Raw genomic sequence first — 12503 nt, forward strand, 5'->3', positions numbered from 1 at the left:
AAATTTAACTCGAACTCAGAAATTCACCATCTACAACATATCTGCGTATATTTCAGGTCAGAAAACTTAAAAGTAAGGTTTAATTTAATAAAAGAAAATACATACATATCAAGGATACGAAGTTTTCACAAACTCATGCGGTTATATATTTAAACATTACAAACAGCACCCTTGAACCACACCAGAGAGGCGCTCATTGTGCCAAGGGAGGTAACTGAAATGCTACGTACGCGAGTTCGAAATTAAGATATACTTACGATAACTCCCATTCCTTAACCCACATATAATGGCATCTTGTTTTATTCTCCTGTTCCATATGCACTTTTCATGTCCAAACAGCTGACGTTGTGTTATTGCCTGTTTGTTAGGATCTGGTGTGCCCTGTGGTTACTTCCGTAGTCATATCAACAGACATTCAGAGGGTGACAACGTGATGTCCCAGCATATGATTGTTGACTGACATGCCGCTGAGTTGATGAACTGTGCTTGCCGTCAAGGCAAACGCTTAAACCACACAATGCTTATATACCATTATTATACGTGTATTCCTATTTATATCTCAACATGTCAAAACTGGATAGTCACGCCAGTCTCCCGGATCAGGGCAACCGGAACAAGATCGGGAAAATTCAATAAAGTGTAGTGTGAGCACGGACATGTTTCATATGAAACAGACAGGCTTGGGTTTGTTACCAATCTAATCGACTGGCAAAAAAGAAACTTTCACCCTGAATTCATATTGTAATAAAAATCATTTTGACAACTGATCTATTTCAAATGATTAAGTAACGACAAAAATGTATCCTTTAACATGTAGTCTCCTGCAATATGGAATCGAAAACCTACTTGTAAATTTACGAACAAGCAGTAACATTTCATGCAGATTGGTTTGAAATATTACATTACAAATAAACAGAAATTTAATAAATGTCTAACTTACACTCTTCAAAAAAGAAAAAGAAGAAAGAAACGCACAGGCCAAAAATAAGGAAATATATACAAAAGTCGATTAAGCTTGAACTTAGATGAATGTTAATTCGACACAGGGGTGAACATATGTATTGCTGTCATTGTCAGCATTAAATCAGTTCACAAACTGCACATGTGTGGACACAAGGGGCGTTCAGGTCGGTCAGTACTTGGTGACACCACCCGTTGCAGCCATCACTGCTCGACACCGCCTTGGAATGGATTGCACAAGTCGTCAGATTTTTGTTTGGGAAATTCTTGCCATTCATCCTGCAACGCGTTGGCAAGTTCTGGAAGTGTCTGAAGACGATTGTGACCTTTACGGACGCGTCAATCAAGTTCGTCCCCTAGATGCTCAGATCAGGCGATTTGGAAGGCCAAGGAAGGATATTGGCGTTTGCATTGGCGAGATAGGCACCTGTTGCACGAGCTTTGTAGTGTCGAGCTCCCTCTGGCAGTTAAAAGGTGGGAGGAAGTAAGGTCGCAGGATTTGGTCGATGTAGCGATTTGCAGTAAGATTGCCTTGAACACTACTAGCACTGATCTGACTGACTGACTGAGTTTGGTTTTACGCCGCTTTTAGCAATATTCCAGCAACATCACGGCAGGGGACACCAGATATGGGCTTCACACATTGTACCCATGTGGGGATTCGAACCCGGGTCTTCGGCGTTACGAGCCAACGCTTTAACCACTAGGCTACCACACCGCCCCAGCACTGATCAACCGTGTAGGACATTTCCCCCCACACCATCACACCATAACGTTTTCCCCACCAAATCTGTCCACCTGTTGAACGTAGTTCCGCGCAAAACGTTCGTGTCGACGTCGATAGACACGTTGTCTCCCATCCTGCTGGACCTTGGCGTGACTGTTGATCCTGAGCTGTCATTGGACCAGCACATTACCATCTTGTGCAGGACATGCTTCCTACTCCTCCGAAACATTGGAAACATTCGAAAGCTTCTCACAAAGGAGTCAGCTAAAATCCTTGTCCTCTCATTGGTGATGACAAGACTAGATTACTGCAACAGCCTCTTTGCTGGTGCAACAAAATCCCAGATTGGTAGACTGCAACGGGTTCAGAACACAGCAGCAAGAATAGTCACTCTCTCACCCAAGTCAGCTCACATCACCCCTGTGTTGAAGGACCTCCACTGGTTGCCCATTCCACAGCGCATCACTTTTAAACTCTGCATTCTCGCCTTCAGATGTCTCTCTGGAAGTGCACCTCAATATCTGTCCGACCTCCTTTCTCCATACAAACCAACAAGATCCCTCCGCTCCGAGAAACATAATCTTCTGTGTATTCCTAAAGTCAGAACAGTTAAATTTGGTCAAAGAACTTTCTCTTATGCTGCAGCCTCAGAATGGAATCATCTCCCACAACATTTGAGAGAAATGACAGAACTTTCAACCTTTCGAACATCGCTAAAGACCCACCTTTTCCAAAAAAGCCTTTTCGTCCTGACATCAGCGCTTTGAGCATGCATTGTGCATGGAAATATGCGCTTTATAAATGAACTATTATTATTATTATTATCCCGTTGTTGCAGGAGGAATCGCGATTCATCGCTGAACCAAACGCGTTGCCAGTTCCCCAGGTTCCATGCCTATCCCTGTTGCACCATTGGACACATTGGTCGGTGTAGTGACTAGTCGTGTCAGGACAGGCCAAGCTTTTGGTCGATATGCTGGAATTCCCACATCTCTCAGACGATTTCTGACGGTTTGGTCGGACATTATTCGAAGACCAGGCACCTGTCCTGCAGTGTCCGTTGCTGTATCGGTGACGTAGGTCACCCGGATGAATCGGTCCTGAGCAGCAGTGGTCAATCATGGCCTACCACTTCTGGGACGGTCTTGGGTCGAATTGAAGTGGGTATATCGATGCCATAATCGATATGTGGTTCTGTGGTGGATCTTGAAGTGTATTGCAACGGTAGACTAGAACTACCCTGCTTCCAAACGTCTAATGGCGATATATCGGTCAGTAGCATTCAATTTACGTTGTAAATTTCGTAATGAAATGATGAATTTGGTTTGGCCTTTTATAGTGGATATCTCTATTCATGTTTCCGACACATTGCACGTGCATTACGTGGAAAACCTTTTTTGTATGCATTTTCCAGGTATCGTTTTCAATTGTTTTGACAAACGTTTACAAACACATTTTTGGGATTCGTTTGTGGGCAATAGACAAAACCACGACATAATTAATGGGATTCAAACAAAGGAATTGCTGTCAAAATATATCGAAATGAACTGCTGAAAACGCCTACGTGTTTGTTTTTTTTTGTTGAAGAGACAGAATCTCTGGCAATGTTATCAGGTTAGCTCACTGCAAGGACACTACTGTACAGGTTGATGAAGAGAGGCATGGGCTGTGTGATTGGAGTCATGATATCTGTGGTACAAAGCTGCTCTTCTCGCCTGTTGCGGAAGATAGTAGTCAGGGGGTTCTATAAGGTGCAATAGGTCAAGCCTACTTCAACGATCAAATGTGCACCAACCCCGAACTTCACAAATTACAGAGGCATGTCTGTGTCACTGTCATTGTCGCAAGTTTTCATACCGTGTTCGTTCTAAATACTGGATAGTTGATGGTACCCTTCTCCTGGGTAGATTGTAGTATAATGTACTTAAATGTAAGTATAATTGTTTTTACACTGTGGCACCAATACGCTTACATAGATACGACTGTGGCTTTGGTATGACAATGTACTAATCATGAAACCTGAGTATGATTTTTAAAAAATCACTTAGAAATACAGATATTCAAAAGTGCAGCAAACTACGGAAACGTTTCGATCTCAAGGTTTCATAGACTATATATATTGGCCGGGAAAGTGAAGTTGAATCCCTTGTCAGTAACCTCGCCAACCCAAATCCTACAGAGCCCTAAACAACCCATCTATTACAGAGTGAATATGATTACTTGTTGAGTATTAAGTGCAGTTTAAAGTTACATCGGGTCCCTTCAGCAAACAGGTAATAACAAATTTGGTCAAATACAAATTTGCGATAAAGGGTTACATAATGAATTATCATATAAATTGAAATTTCTGGCTCCAGTTGGTATATATTTATGCACAGAGTAATCCAGTCTCCATTTAAAGAATAGGGTAGGTTCATGCTGCAAAACATCTGAAGGGCTTGTTCTATGTTGGATGTAACATTAATACTCGCAAACAAGAAATGTGTGTTCTCATTTATTAGTCAAAAGCAAAACTTAACAAAATATCAAAATAAAACGCAAAAAGGATATGTACGACCATTTACAATTCTATGAAGTTTTCAGTTGAAAACTGTCAACCTTCGAGGGACATATAAACATTCAAATTGATTTTTTTTCTCTGCCCATTTGTTTTCAGAAATACCATGTGACCGATCAGTTGCCATCCACAGGCTTAATCTGCTATCTGCCATGTTTGGTCTTTGTTTCATATTTGGATCGGGCTTGTTTGAAATCCTTGAACAAACTATCCCGTCTATCCTTCTGACGGACAGCTCTGTCAGGCTTTGCTTTCGGGCTGTCGCCATCACAACCATTGTCACTATCACTATCCAGAAGGGATTTCCGTTTTTTCCGCATCGATCTTGGTGCATTATCTTCACTATCATCTTCTAATTCTCCATTAGAGCTGTCACTACTATCATCATCGTCTTCTTCAGCGTCATTGTCTTTATCAATGCTCTCAGTATTTGGTTCAAGTGAAGATGGAAGTGCAGGAACACGAAGACCATCCTGATTGCTCTTGCTCACCCCTTGATCATCATCATTATTATCGCCATTATTTGAATCCTGAATTCTATCATTATGCCTTGATTTCTTTCTGCGCAAGGATGATCTTCTACCTTTACTTTTCAATGGTTTGTCCTCATCAGAGCTACTTTCTATAACTTTACTTGATTTCTTCACCCCTGTCTTCATGCCAACCACATGCGCAGTGTCGCCATCAATGGTTCCATCAACACTGTTAGTCTTCTTAATTAGTTTTTGTCGAAGCAATTTTCGGACATCTCCCTCCTCGTTTTGACATGTTTCCGGTAACCTTGATTCAGTGTCAGACCCTGATGAGGGCAGAATAAGTCTTCGGTTTTTCACACGATGCTTTGTCCTCTTCTTGCGAGGATCAGGCTGAAACACAAACACATAAATGGATACAGATGCTGATACACAGGTTGGTTATCAAGAGTACGTTTGATTACGAGGGGGCAGACAAGAAGGGCGTAGTATCATATGAGGTAATGCAAAAAGCCTTTGCTCTTTTAATGAAGCATCTTAGATTGATGATTGTTGCAGCAGAATTTGAACAAACTGCACAATAACAACAGCCTTTGTATTATTCTCCACAAACCTCCTGTGGTGTGTTGTCACAGAAGTCGGAGTCACTGCTGTCACTGCTGCTGTCGTCTTCCATCGCCAGGAAGCCATCTAAAGAGGAGCCCTCGTCGCTTGTGTAGGCCGGGTCGTGGTTGTAGCGGTGGTTGCTGTAATCAACACAGCACTGGTCACAGAAAAACTGTGATGGCAGGAATAGACTGACACACATAATGTATTTATACTTAGAAACAGAATTATACAGTTTACTTTTAACTAGGCATTCGTGTAGTTCTGAATCCTCGGAAGAGGTGTAAGCTTTAAAATTGACATGATTTGGTTTTTGAAATGTAACATTTCCAACAATGTAAATGAACATTTTTACAGAGCAGTCCACAAATATATCATATCAAGCCTATGATTCCTTTAGTTTGATATCATATACATTATGATGATGAAGTATGACTGGTGTTTCTAATTTATAGATGTTTTCTGGGTCTAGTAAGCAGGATGTGCTTTTTCACAATCCAAACTGACATCAATCGGAATCAGACACGCAGGATCAATGTTTTGTGTCTTTGTTCCACACGATTCTAAAGTACACTTATAACTTATGTTGTGTATCTGCTTGTATCTATGACATCCTCGTCTGTCTCATCAACACTTGTCAACATTACCATGATTAACTCATATCTTTACAATTACATGGATACTTACATTACACATAGAGAATAGAGAACGCTGTAGCTTGGGCTTAAGTTCATCTCGATCTTTATACACTTGCATTCGTACTGGAAGTTTATGTCTCCTGACTGTACTTACACTCGTGTAAAATTGTTGACTAGTTTTCTAGGCTTCAAGCCAGGATAGGTCTTCTCGGGGGTCTTGGTTGTCGGGATGGCATCCCACACTTCTTGTCGGGAGGGCATAGCAAACTGTCTGGACTGTCGTTGCTTTAGCCTGTCAGAGCTCCGAGAAGAGGCATCCTATAACACCCCAGTAAACACAGGACTACAAGCACAGAACAAATGAAATTAATGCTTTCCCGCTTTGTAGGTAGTAGATTGGAAGAATGGAAAATGTAAACTTTTGTGGTTTAAAGGGGCACTGATCCAGAGCAATTTCCGTGGACTGGTTGTTGCTTTTGTTATTGTTTTTCTCCAGTGAGTACCCGGATGATATCCCAGAATTCATGACTGGTTCGTTACCTCTGCTGCGCCACCCTCATGTGCAATTGATAGTATAAGTATAGACTGATCAACAAAGATGAAATAATTTTCCTTGATAATGTTATGTTGATTCTGTTGTAAAATTATGTAGACTTTGATGAATAAAAAAATATTCACTTTGATAAAAATGACTTTAATGTAAAATTTTGATTTCATAGTAATGTTGACTTTATAAAAATGTTAACATAAATGGATGTAGAATTTGATTTAAAAAATAGTTTGACCTTGAATTTGGTAAGAAGCCTGATATAATAGCATTGTTTTGACAGTAAAGCTAACTAAGTACATGGGGAGTCTTCGGGAGAAGTGAGCTTGGGTTCACTACTAGTCAATCTGAATGTTGTATTAAATGGCATTATTTTGATAACAAATGAAAACATTTTAAGTTTAACCATCTGCCAGTGGTAAAAAATGTTAGGACTGAATTAATGAAGTCAACGTATGTCTTTATATTTTGTCTTATAATCCTAATTAGTTTATTATCATGTGTGTATGCATTTTGAAACTTAATAAAATGCACACAATCTGCTTATACTTAGTGAATTAATAACATGACTGTAATATCTAGACATCTTATAGATTGCCAACGTGTATCATATTTCACACACACGCCCTGAGTGTGACCTAGTGTATGTTGTCTGTCTCATTACACTTCACGGCAAAAAAATTTATCCTGTTGAATGCCATAACAAATAAATAAAAACAAAAAGCAAATATTAAAATTTAAACAGACTAAAGTTAAAGCAACAATATCAGGCTATTACCTTGTTCGGGGAATGTATCCATCAATATTCACATAAAGGAATGAGATGCCATTCATCTGCAGCTGACAAAGTATCCTGTTCCATGTCATGTGTCTTTTAACAGTCTAATATGCGAAAAAATGATCTATCGTTTCAGGTTTTTCACATTGGTGTATAGTCCCATTGGTTGCCCAAGATAGCACACCTGGCAACTAATTGCATGATGTCCGCCATTCTTTAAATAAGTAATTTAGTTAGCCAATAATGAGCAATCAATCAATGTATTGGCGGTTAATCCTTTGAAGGAAGGACGTTGTTTTACAAACAGACTTTATGACAGGGTGTATTCTGTTTTGATTAGTAAATCTACATACATAAACACTACCTTTTGACAAATCCGCTGTGCAGGATAAAAGCAATTAATCAATCAGCATGTTATCGGTTAATCCTTTGATCGATGTTTGTTTTGTAAGTCAGCTGATAATACCTCTTACTGCACCTACATGCTCAAATTACATAAGATGTAATACATTTGCCACATCAGACCTCAATAATAATGGCATCTCACTCCAGACACAAGAAATGCCAAATGGGAACCTTTGTCGGGTAATCTGAGTGGTGTTGTCACTAATTATACCGGTTATAAATTCATTAACTGACCATCAACTGAATAATGACAAATAACATGTGTAGGTTTACCACCAAACAAGGGTTACAGCAAGAGAGAAGTAATCGCTGTATTGCATGCAAGTTTGATTGCCTGAAAAAAACACCTTATGGGCCGGCACTGTTTTGAGGATACGAACAGAACTTCATTGTTACATAAGAAATATATATAAGCATTTGCTGTGTACTTAGTTAAAAACTGTATATACCTATGTACCTAAGTAAAATTTCAGATTTTTTTTGCAATGGCAAAGTGGGGTTGTTTAGTTTATGGATTCAAATGTGTGTTTTTGATAGCATAGTATACGTAATAGACATCATATTTTTACATGATTAAATATCGAGGTAAAAAACACAGAAATAGGATCAAATCTGATCAGTCACTATACCATTAAACATTTGAAAATCTGAAAAAGCCTACACTGCTGGGATACTTTCTTACAATCAGACAAGAACTACCGGGGATATTTTCAAATAACGGCATCTGATGGGCATCCACCCTTCCTAATGTCCCACTGATTAGGTTGAAGAAATTCTGCCAAGGTGGACAGAAGCCCAGTTCCCGTGTCCGTCACGGTCGAGGGAGCAGGGGCTGACCAGTTTGCAGCTAGGTTTCGTAATTAGACTGTTTGCTGGAAACATTAATCGCTCTGGATCAGTGGCCCTTTAAATTGAACCATGTCAAAGAAAGTTTAGTCGAATGTAACTGTTTAGTATGGAAGGAAACAATTTTGTTCGATATCACTGACAGTAGGTGCTTGACTGTGTATAGTGAATAGCATAAAGTGTCACACAACTTGCTCAAAGAAAGTTTGCACTAGAATGCACTTTACCGGGCGCAGCCGTCGCTGCTCCCTTTACGATCCTTAGGGTTAGGGTAAGGGTATGCCACCCTTTACGATCCTTAGGTTTAGGGTTAGGCACCCTTTACGATCCTTAGGGTTAGGGTTAGGGAACCCCAGCAGCGCTAATTAATCTGAAAAAGTGCGCCCGGTAAAGTGCAGTACTCCCAAAGTTTGAAATGCCTTTTTCAATGAGTAGGAAAGTTCTCTTTTATTTATCGCTTCTTATTTAACTCGCCCTTCCGGTATATCACGTACCCGGTTTTGTCCGGATGTTAACAAAAATAATGTTTCGTTTCTCGGACAGCTATCACAGTACCTGGCCAGGAGAATGACTGCACAAAACTTGCTTTTTGAGAGTTTTATGAGTGTCTTCGTTGGATGATGATGATGAAGAAAGCTGCCTCTTCTTAGCCGACATGGGTTTGCAGCAAGCAATGTTTTCATTAGAGTCATCGCTGTCAGCGCCTTCCATGACGGACGTACTTCTTTCTCTGCCAAGTTCACCCTTTCGTAGGATATCAAAGGAGCTCATAAGCGGTATCATTAAGGCGCCGAGTAAGCAATTAAGCCACTTTACGAGAAGTATAAGCAACAGGATTGTTGGGTTTATTTTTACGCAAAGACAACGGTAACAGGAATGATTGACTCGCCTGAGGTATTCGCTGTTGAGAGCGGCGTTCGCCCTGATCTAGGTTTGTCGGCACCGAATGTAGGAAAAAAAGTAACAGGAAAAAATGAAATAGAAAAAAAGTAACAGTCTTTATATAAATACTTATATAAACACTTATTTAGCTTTGGACTTTGATCATCTTATTTAAGTTGTTGTTGTTACTTGTTTTACTGAGCAACTTCCCACCTATTCAGCTTACTTGTGCTTGTTTTGTTTTGTTTAAACTGTGTTAATGAATAAAAAACAAACAACTGAAAAAGTGTTTCTTTTATTTCCTGTTACTTTTTTTCCGATCACCGTCGGCACCATACCCGTAACTCCAACAGCATCATCTAGGGTTTCTCCCAACATACAACTGACATGCCGTGGAATGATCTTCAGGGCCACTCACTCACACCTATTCACCAGTCACTGACTGCTCATTACACTCAAATCGGTTAGCTTAGTGGAGTATAGTGAACCTGTGGGTAGTTTGGCTTAACCCCCTGATGCCGAGTTTTTTCTCAGGCGCACATTTTCATAAGTGTGAGCGAAGAAAATACAGCCTGATACTTGAAATGGGTTTATGTGCTTATGCATAACGTTATACGCTTAACATTAAAAATGACTCGCAATAAATGTCAAAAATGGAGTTTCTTCTATGACGTAAAACGACGACAGAGGTCATACACGTATAAAAGATAAGGGGGCATAACCCCGCTATGCTTAACACTAGGTCAATGTAATTCAGATCACTTGGAGAGAATTTGTTGTGGATACGGACGATATGTTTTCGTTATGTTTTGTTCACGGTGAACCAAACTATTCCTTTTCAAAGTTCCCCAATGTGAGCGGATACGTTTTAGTAGTTTCACAATTTATAAGAAAAGATGACAATGTACGTTATTTAGCGATTTGGATGGCCCTAGCTGATATATAGGTTAGTTCTTAGATTCCCATATTCTTCTGTTTGTGAAGATGTATTTTGACTAATTTTGCATCATTATTAACAGAGTATTAGCCATATCTTCAAATGTAATGAAATTACTGAAAATAATACAACATTTTAGTTGACGTCATTGCTTGTTTTATGCATTTTGCGACGTCGGAAAAAGACGACGATTTGTATCTTGATTAGTATTTATCTCGCCTAATGTCCATTCATTGTATAAACGGTCTCGGCTTCTATGTCAGAATTTAACACTCTTTAGACAAAATATAAAATGAATGAATTTACCATTTAAATAGTGTCCTGAACATATCAACAATTAGACGGTATGACTGCGCATCTTATTTTGAGCAACTCGCGCACCTGTTTGGCATCAGTTTAACGTAAATGAAAAATAATATTTCACAACACCCGAATATTTTCTAGGATAAGAATTTTCTTTGTTTATGATTATGTAGCTATTTCTTGTCATAAGTATGACTAACGGGACCGGGTGGTCAGGCTCGCTGACTTGGTTGACACGTCATCGATTCCCAATTGCGCTGATCGATGCTCATGCTGTTGATCACTGGGTTGTCTGGTCCAGACTTGATTATTTACAGACCGCCGCCATATAGCTGGAATATTGCTGAGTGCGGTGTAAAACTAAACTCACTCACTCATAAGCATGCAATGAAAGATGCAAAAAGATAGTTTTTTGTATGGAACTATTAGAATATGGATGTAAGGTTTGTCCAAATTAAGATATGACATGGTTTATATATTTTAAAACAATTTTCGTATATATATTGTTAGAGTTTGATATCCTGTCATCACAATATTTTTAACTCGAATATGAATTGATTATATTATCGAAAACAATTATAGTGAATCATAAAACGTTTTTGACAAACGCGCACTGGCCAATCAATATACATCGTTGTTTTGTCTATAAAACGACACAAACAAAAACGACAATTCATTTAAATATGTGCGCATATACATTTCATAAAATGTATAAATCATTTTCATTAATATTATCAGTTTTACTTATAAGGTTGAATTAAATCGCAGTTCATTAACCTGTTCATATGAAACTGCAATATTAGTCCCAGTGTATTGAATATTGTACATCACAGGAACTAAAGTACATGTTGCAGTTATGGCTACGTTTGATCTTCTAACACTTGTGTAAAGGTTTAAAATATGGTGTACTACGCTTTAGTGTGTCAATTTTTTGTAAATATTATTCAAACAATTAAAAACTTTCAAAGAATAAAAACGTGTACCCTGTATCCATGTATGATATTATATTGAACAAGGCTACATGTAGATACTGAAATTAGTTTCATGAAAAAATATCTGAACGATAACGCAAAATATACATCATAATACTGAAAGTGCAATCGGAAGGATTTGTGTATTTTAGGTGTATATTATTAAGAAAGGGCAGTGTGATACGTAACCACTCGGGTAGGGCGAACCTTGAGTTAGTGTCCGTCTATACACTAAATATACAAGGATAAATAGCACCGCTTCAAATCGGAACCAACTTTGACTGGCGAGAATGGAAGCACTTTGGCTATAACAGCGGAAACTTTGCTGAATTTAACATACATTTAATGTTCTGACTACTTCCGCTGTGTACTTCACGTTTAGTTATGCTCTCATTCTGGTCCCTTCTGTTTAGTGAATGGTGACAGGTGTGATTGCAAGACGTACGTGTGTGTGTGTGTGTGTGTGTGTGTGTGTGTGTGTGTGTGTGTGTGTGTGTGTGTGCGAGCGAGGGGAGCGGGGAGGATGTTCAAGGGAGGGATGATGTTCAAAATAGACTACTTTGGGATCTGCCTCACATATCTGCCAAGTTTTGCTGAAAGATATTGAGAAGTTTTCGAGTTGTGCTCCGGAAACGAAGCCCACCCCTCACTTTTGGGACTAAGTCCGAATCGTTTCCATGGAAACCGGGAATAATAAAAATGCCAAAAATCTGCAAATAGCAAAAGGCACAACTTTAGGATCTGTTTGATATACCTACCAAGTTTTGTTGAAAAATATTACACGGTTTTTGAGTTGTGTTCCGAAACGAAAGCAATCCTTACTTTTTGAGACTAAGTCCAAAATGTTTCCATGGAAACCAAGAAAAATAAAAA

General features: G+C 39.1%; 2 protein-coding genes and 1 long non-coding RNA gene across 5 annotated transcripts in view; 1 reads left to right on the forward strand and 2 right to left on the reverse strand.

Moving 5' to 3' along the window:
• Nucleotides 1-592, reverse strand: part of LOC124268068 — a 2943-nt gene extending 2351 nt beyond the window's left edge. The window contains exon 1 of one of the 2 annotated variants that reach the window (XM_046703089.1): nucleotides 414-592. The gene's annotated coding sequence lies outside the window, so the exon portion shown is untranslated. Of the gene's footprint in view, nucleotides 1-257 lie in introns of both variants that reach the window. The other variant, XM_046703088.1, reaches the window with a different exon arrangement.
• LOC124268069 overlaps nucleotides 1-9553 on the forward strand; it is a 21572-nt gene extending 12019 nt beyond the window's left edge. Inside the window, exon 4 of the long non-coding RNA XR_006896196.1 lies at nucleotides 9490-9553. This is a non-coding gene — a long non-coding RNA (uncharacterized LOC124268069). The remainder of the gene's footprint in view (nucleotides 1-9489) is intronic.
• LOC124268066 (dentin sialophosphoprotein-like) lies at nucleotides 4169-9323 on the reverse strand. 2 transcript variants are annotated; one of them, XM_046703085.1, is made up of 4 exons: nucleotides 9093-9323; nucleotides 6116-6279; nucleotides 5331-5463; nucleotides 4169-5110 (listed from the first exon to the last, which is right to left on the reverse strand). In XM_046703085.1, the coding sequence occupies exons 1-4, from the start codon at nucleotides 9318-9320 to the stop codon at nucleotides 4388-4390; spliced, it is 1248 nt and encodes a 415-aa protein (XP_046559041.1). In that variant the 5' UTR covers nucleotides 9321-9323; the 3' UTR covers nucleotides 4169-4387. The 2 variants fall into 2 exon arrangements, with proteins under 2 accessions (XP_046559041.1, XP_046559042.1); XM_046703086.1 differs by having other exon boundaries at nucleotides 6116-6304; nucleotides 9093-9197.
• Nucleotides 9554-12503: the final 2950 nt, after the last annotated feature.

The sequence above is a fragment of the Haliotis rubra genome, unplaced genomic scaffold (assembly GCF_003918875.1).
Source record: "Haliotis rubra isolate DU_JTF1 unplaced genomic scaffold, ASM391887v1 Scf136, whole genome shotgun sequence".
NCBI classification, from domain to species: domain Eukaryota; kingdom Metazoa; phylum Mollusca; class Gastropoda; order Lepetellida; family Haliotidae; genus Haliotis; species Haliotis rubra.

Coding starts and splice junctions, on each gene's coding strand:
- LOC124268066 (XM_046703085.1), bottom strand. CDS start 9,320: ATGATACCGCTTATGAGCTCCTTTGATATCCTACGAAAGGGTGAACTT. Junction 6,280..9,092: donor GCAGTCATTCTCCTGGCCAG/GTACTGTGATAG, acceptor GGGGTGTTATAG/GATGCCTCTTCTCGGAGCTC. Junction 5,111..5,330: donor GTGACAACACACCACAGGAG/GTTTGTGGAGAA, acceptor TTTGTGTTTCAG/CCTGATCCTCGCAAGAAGAG.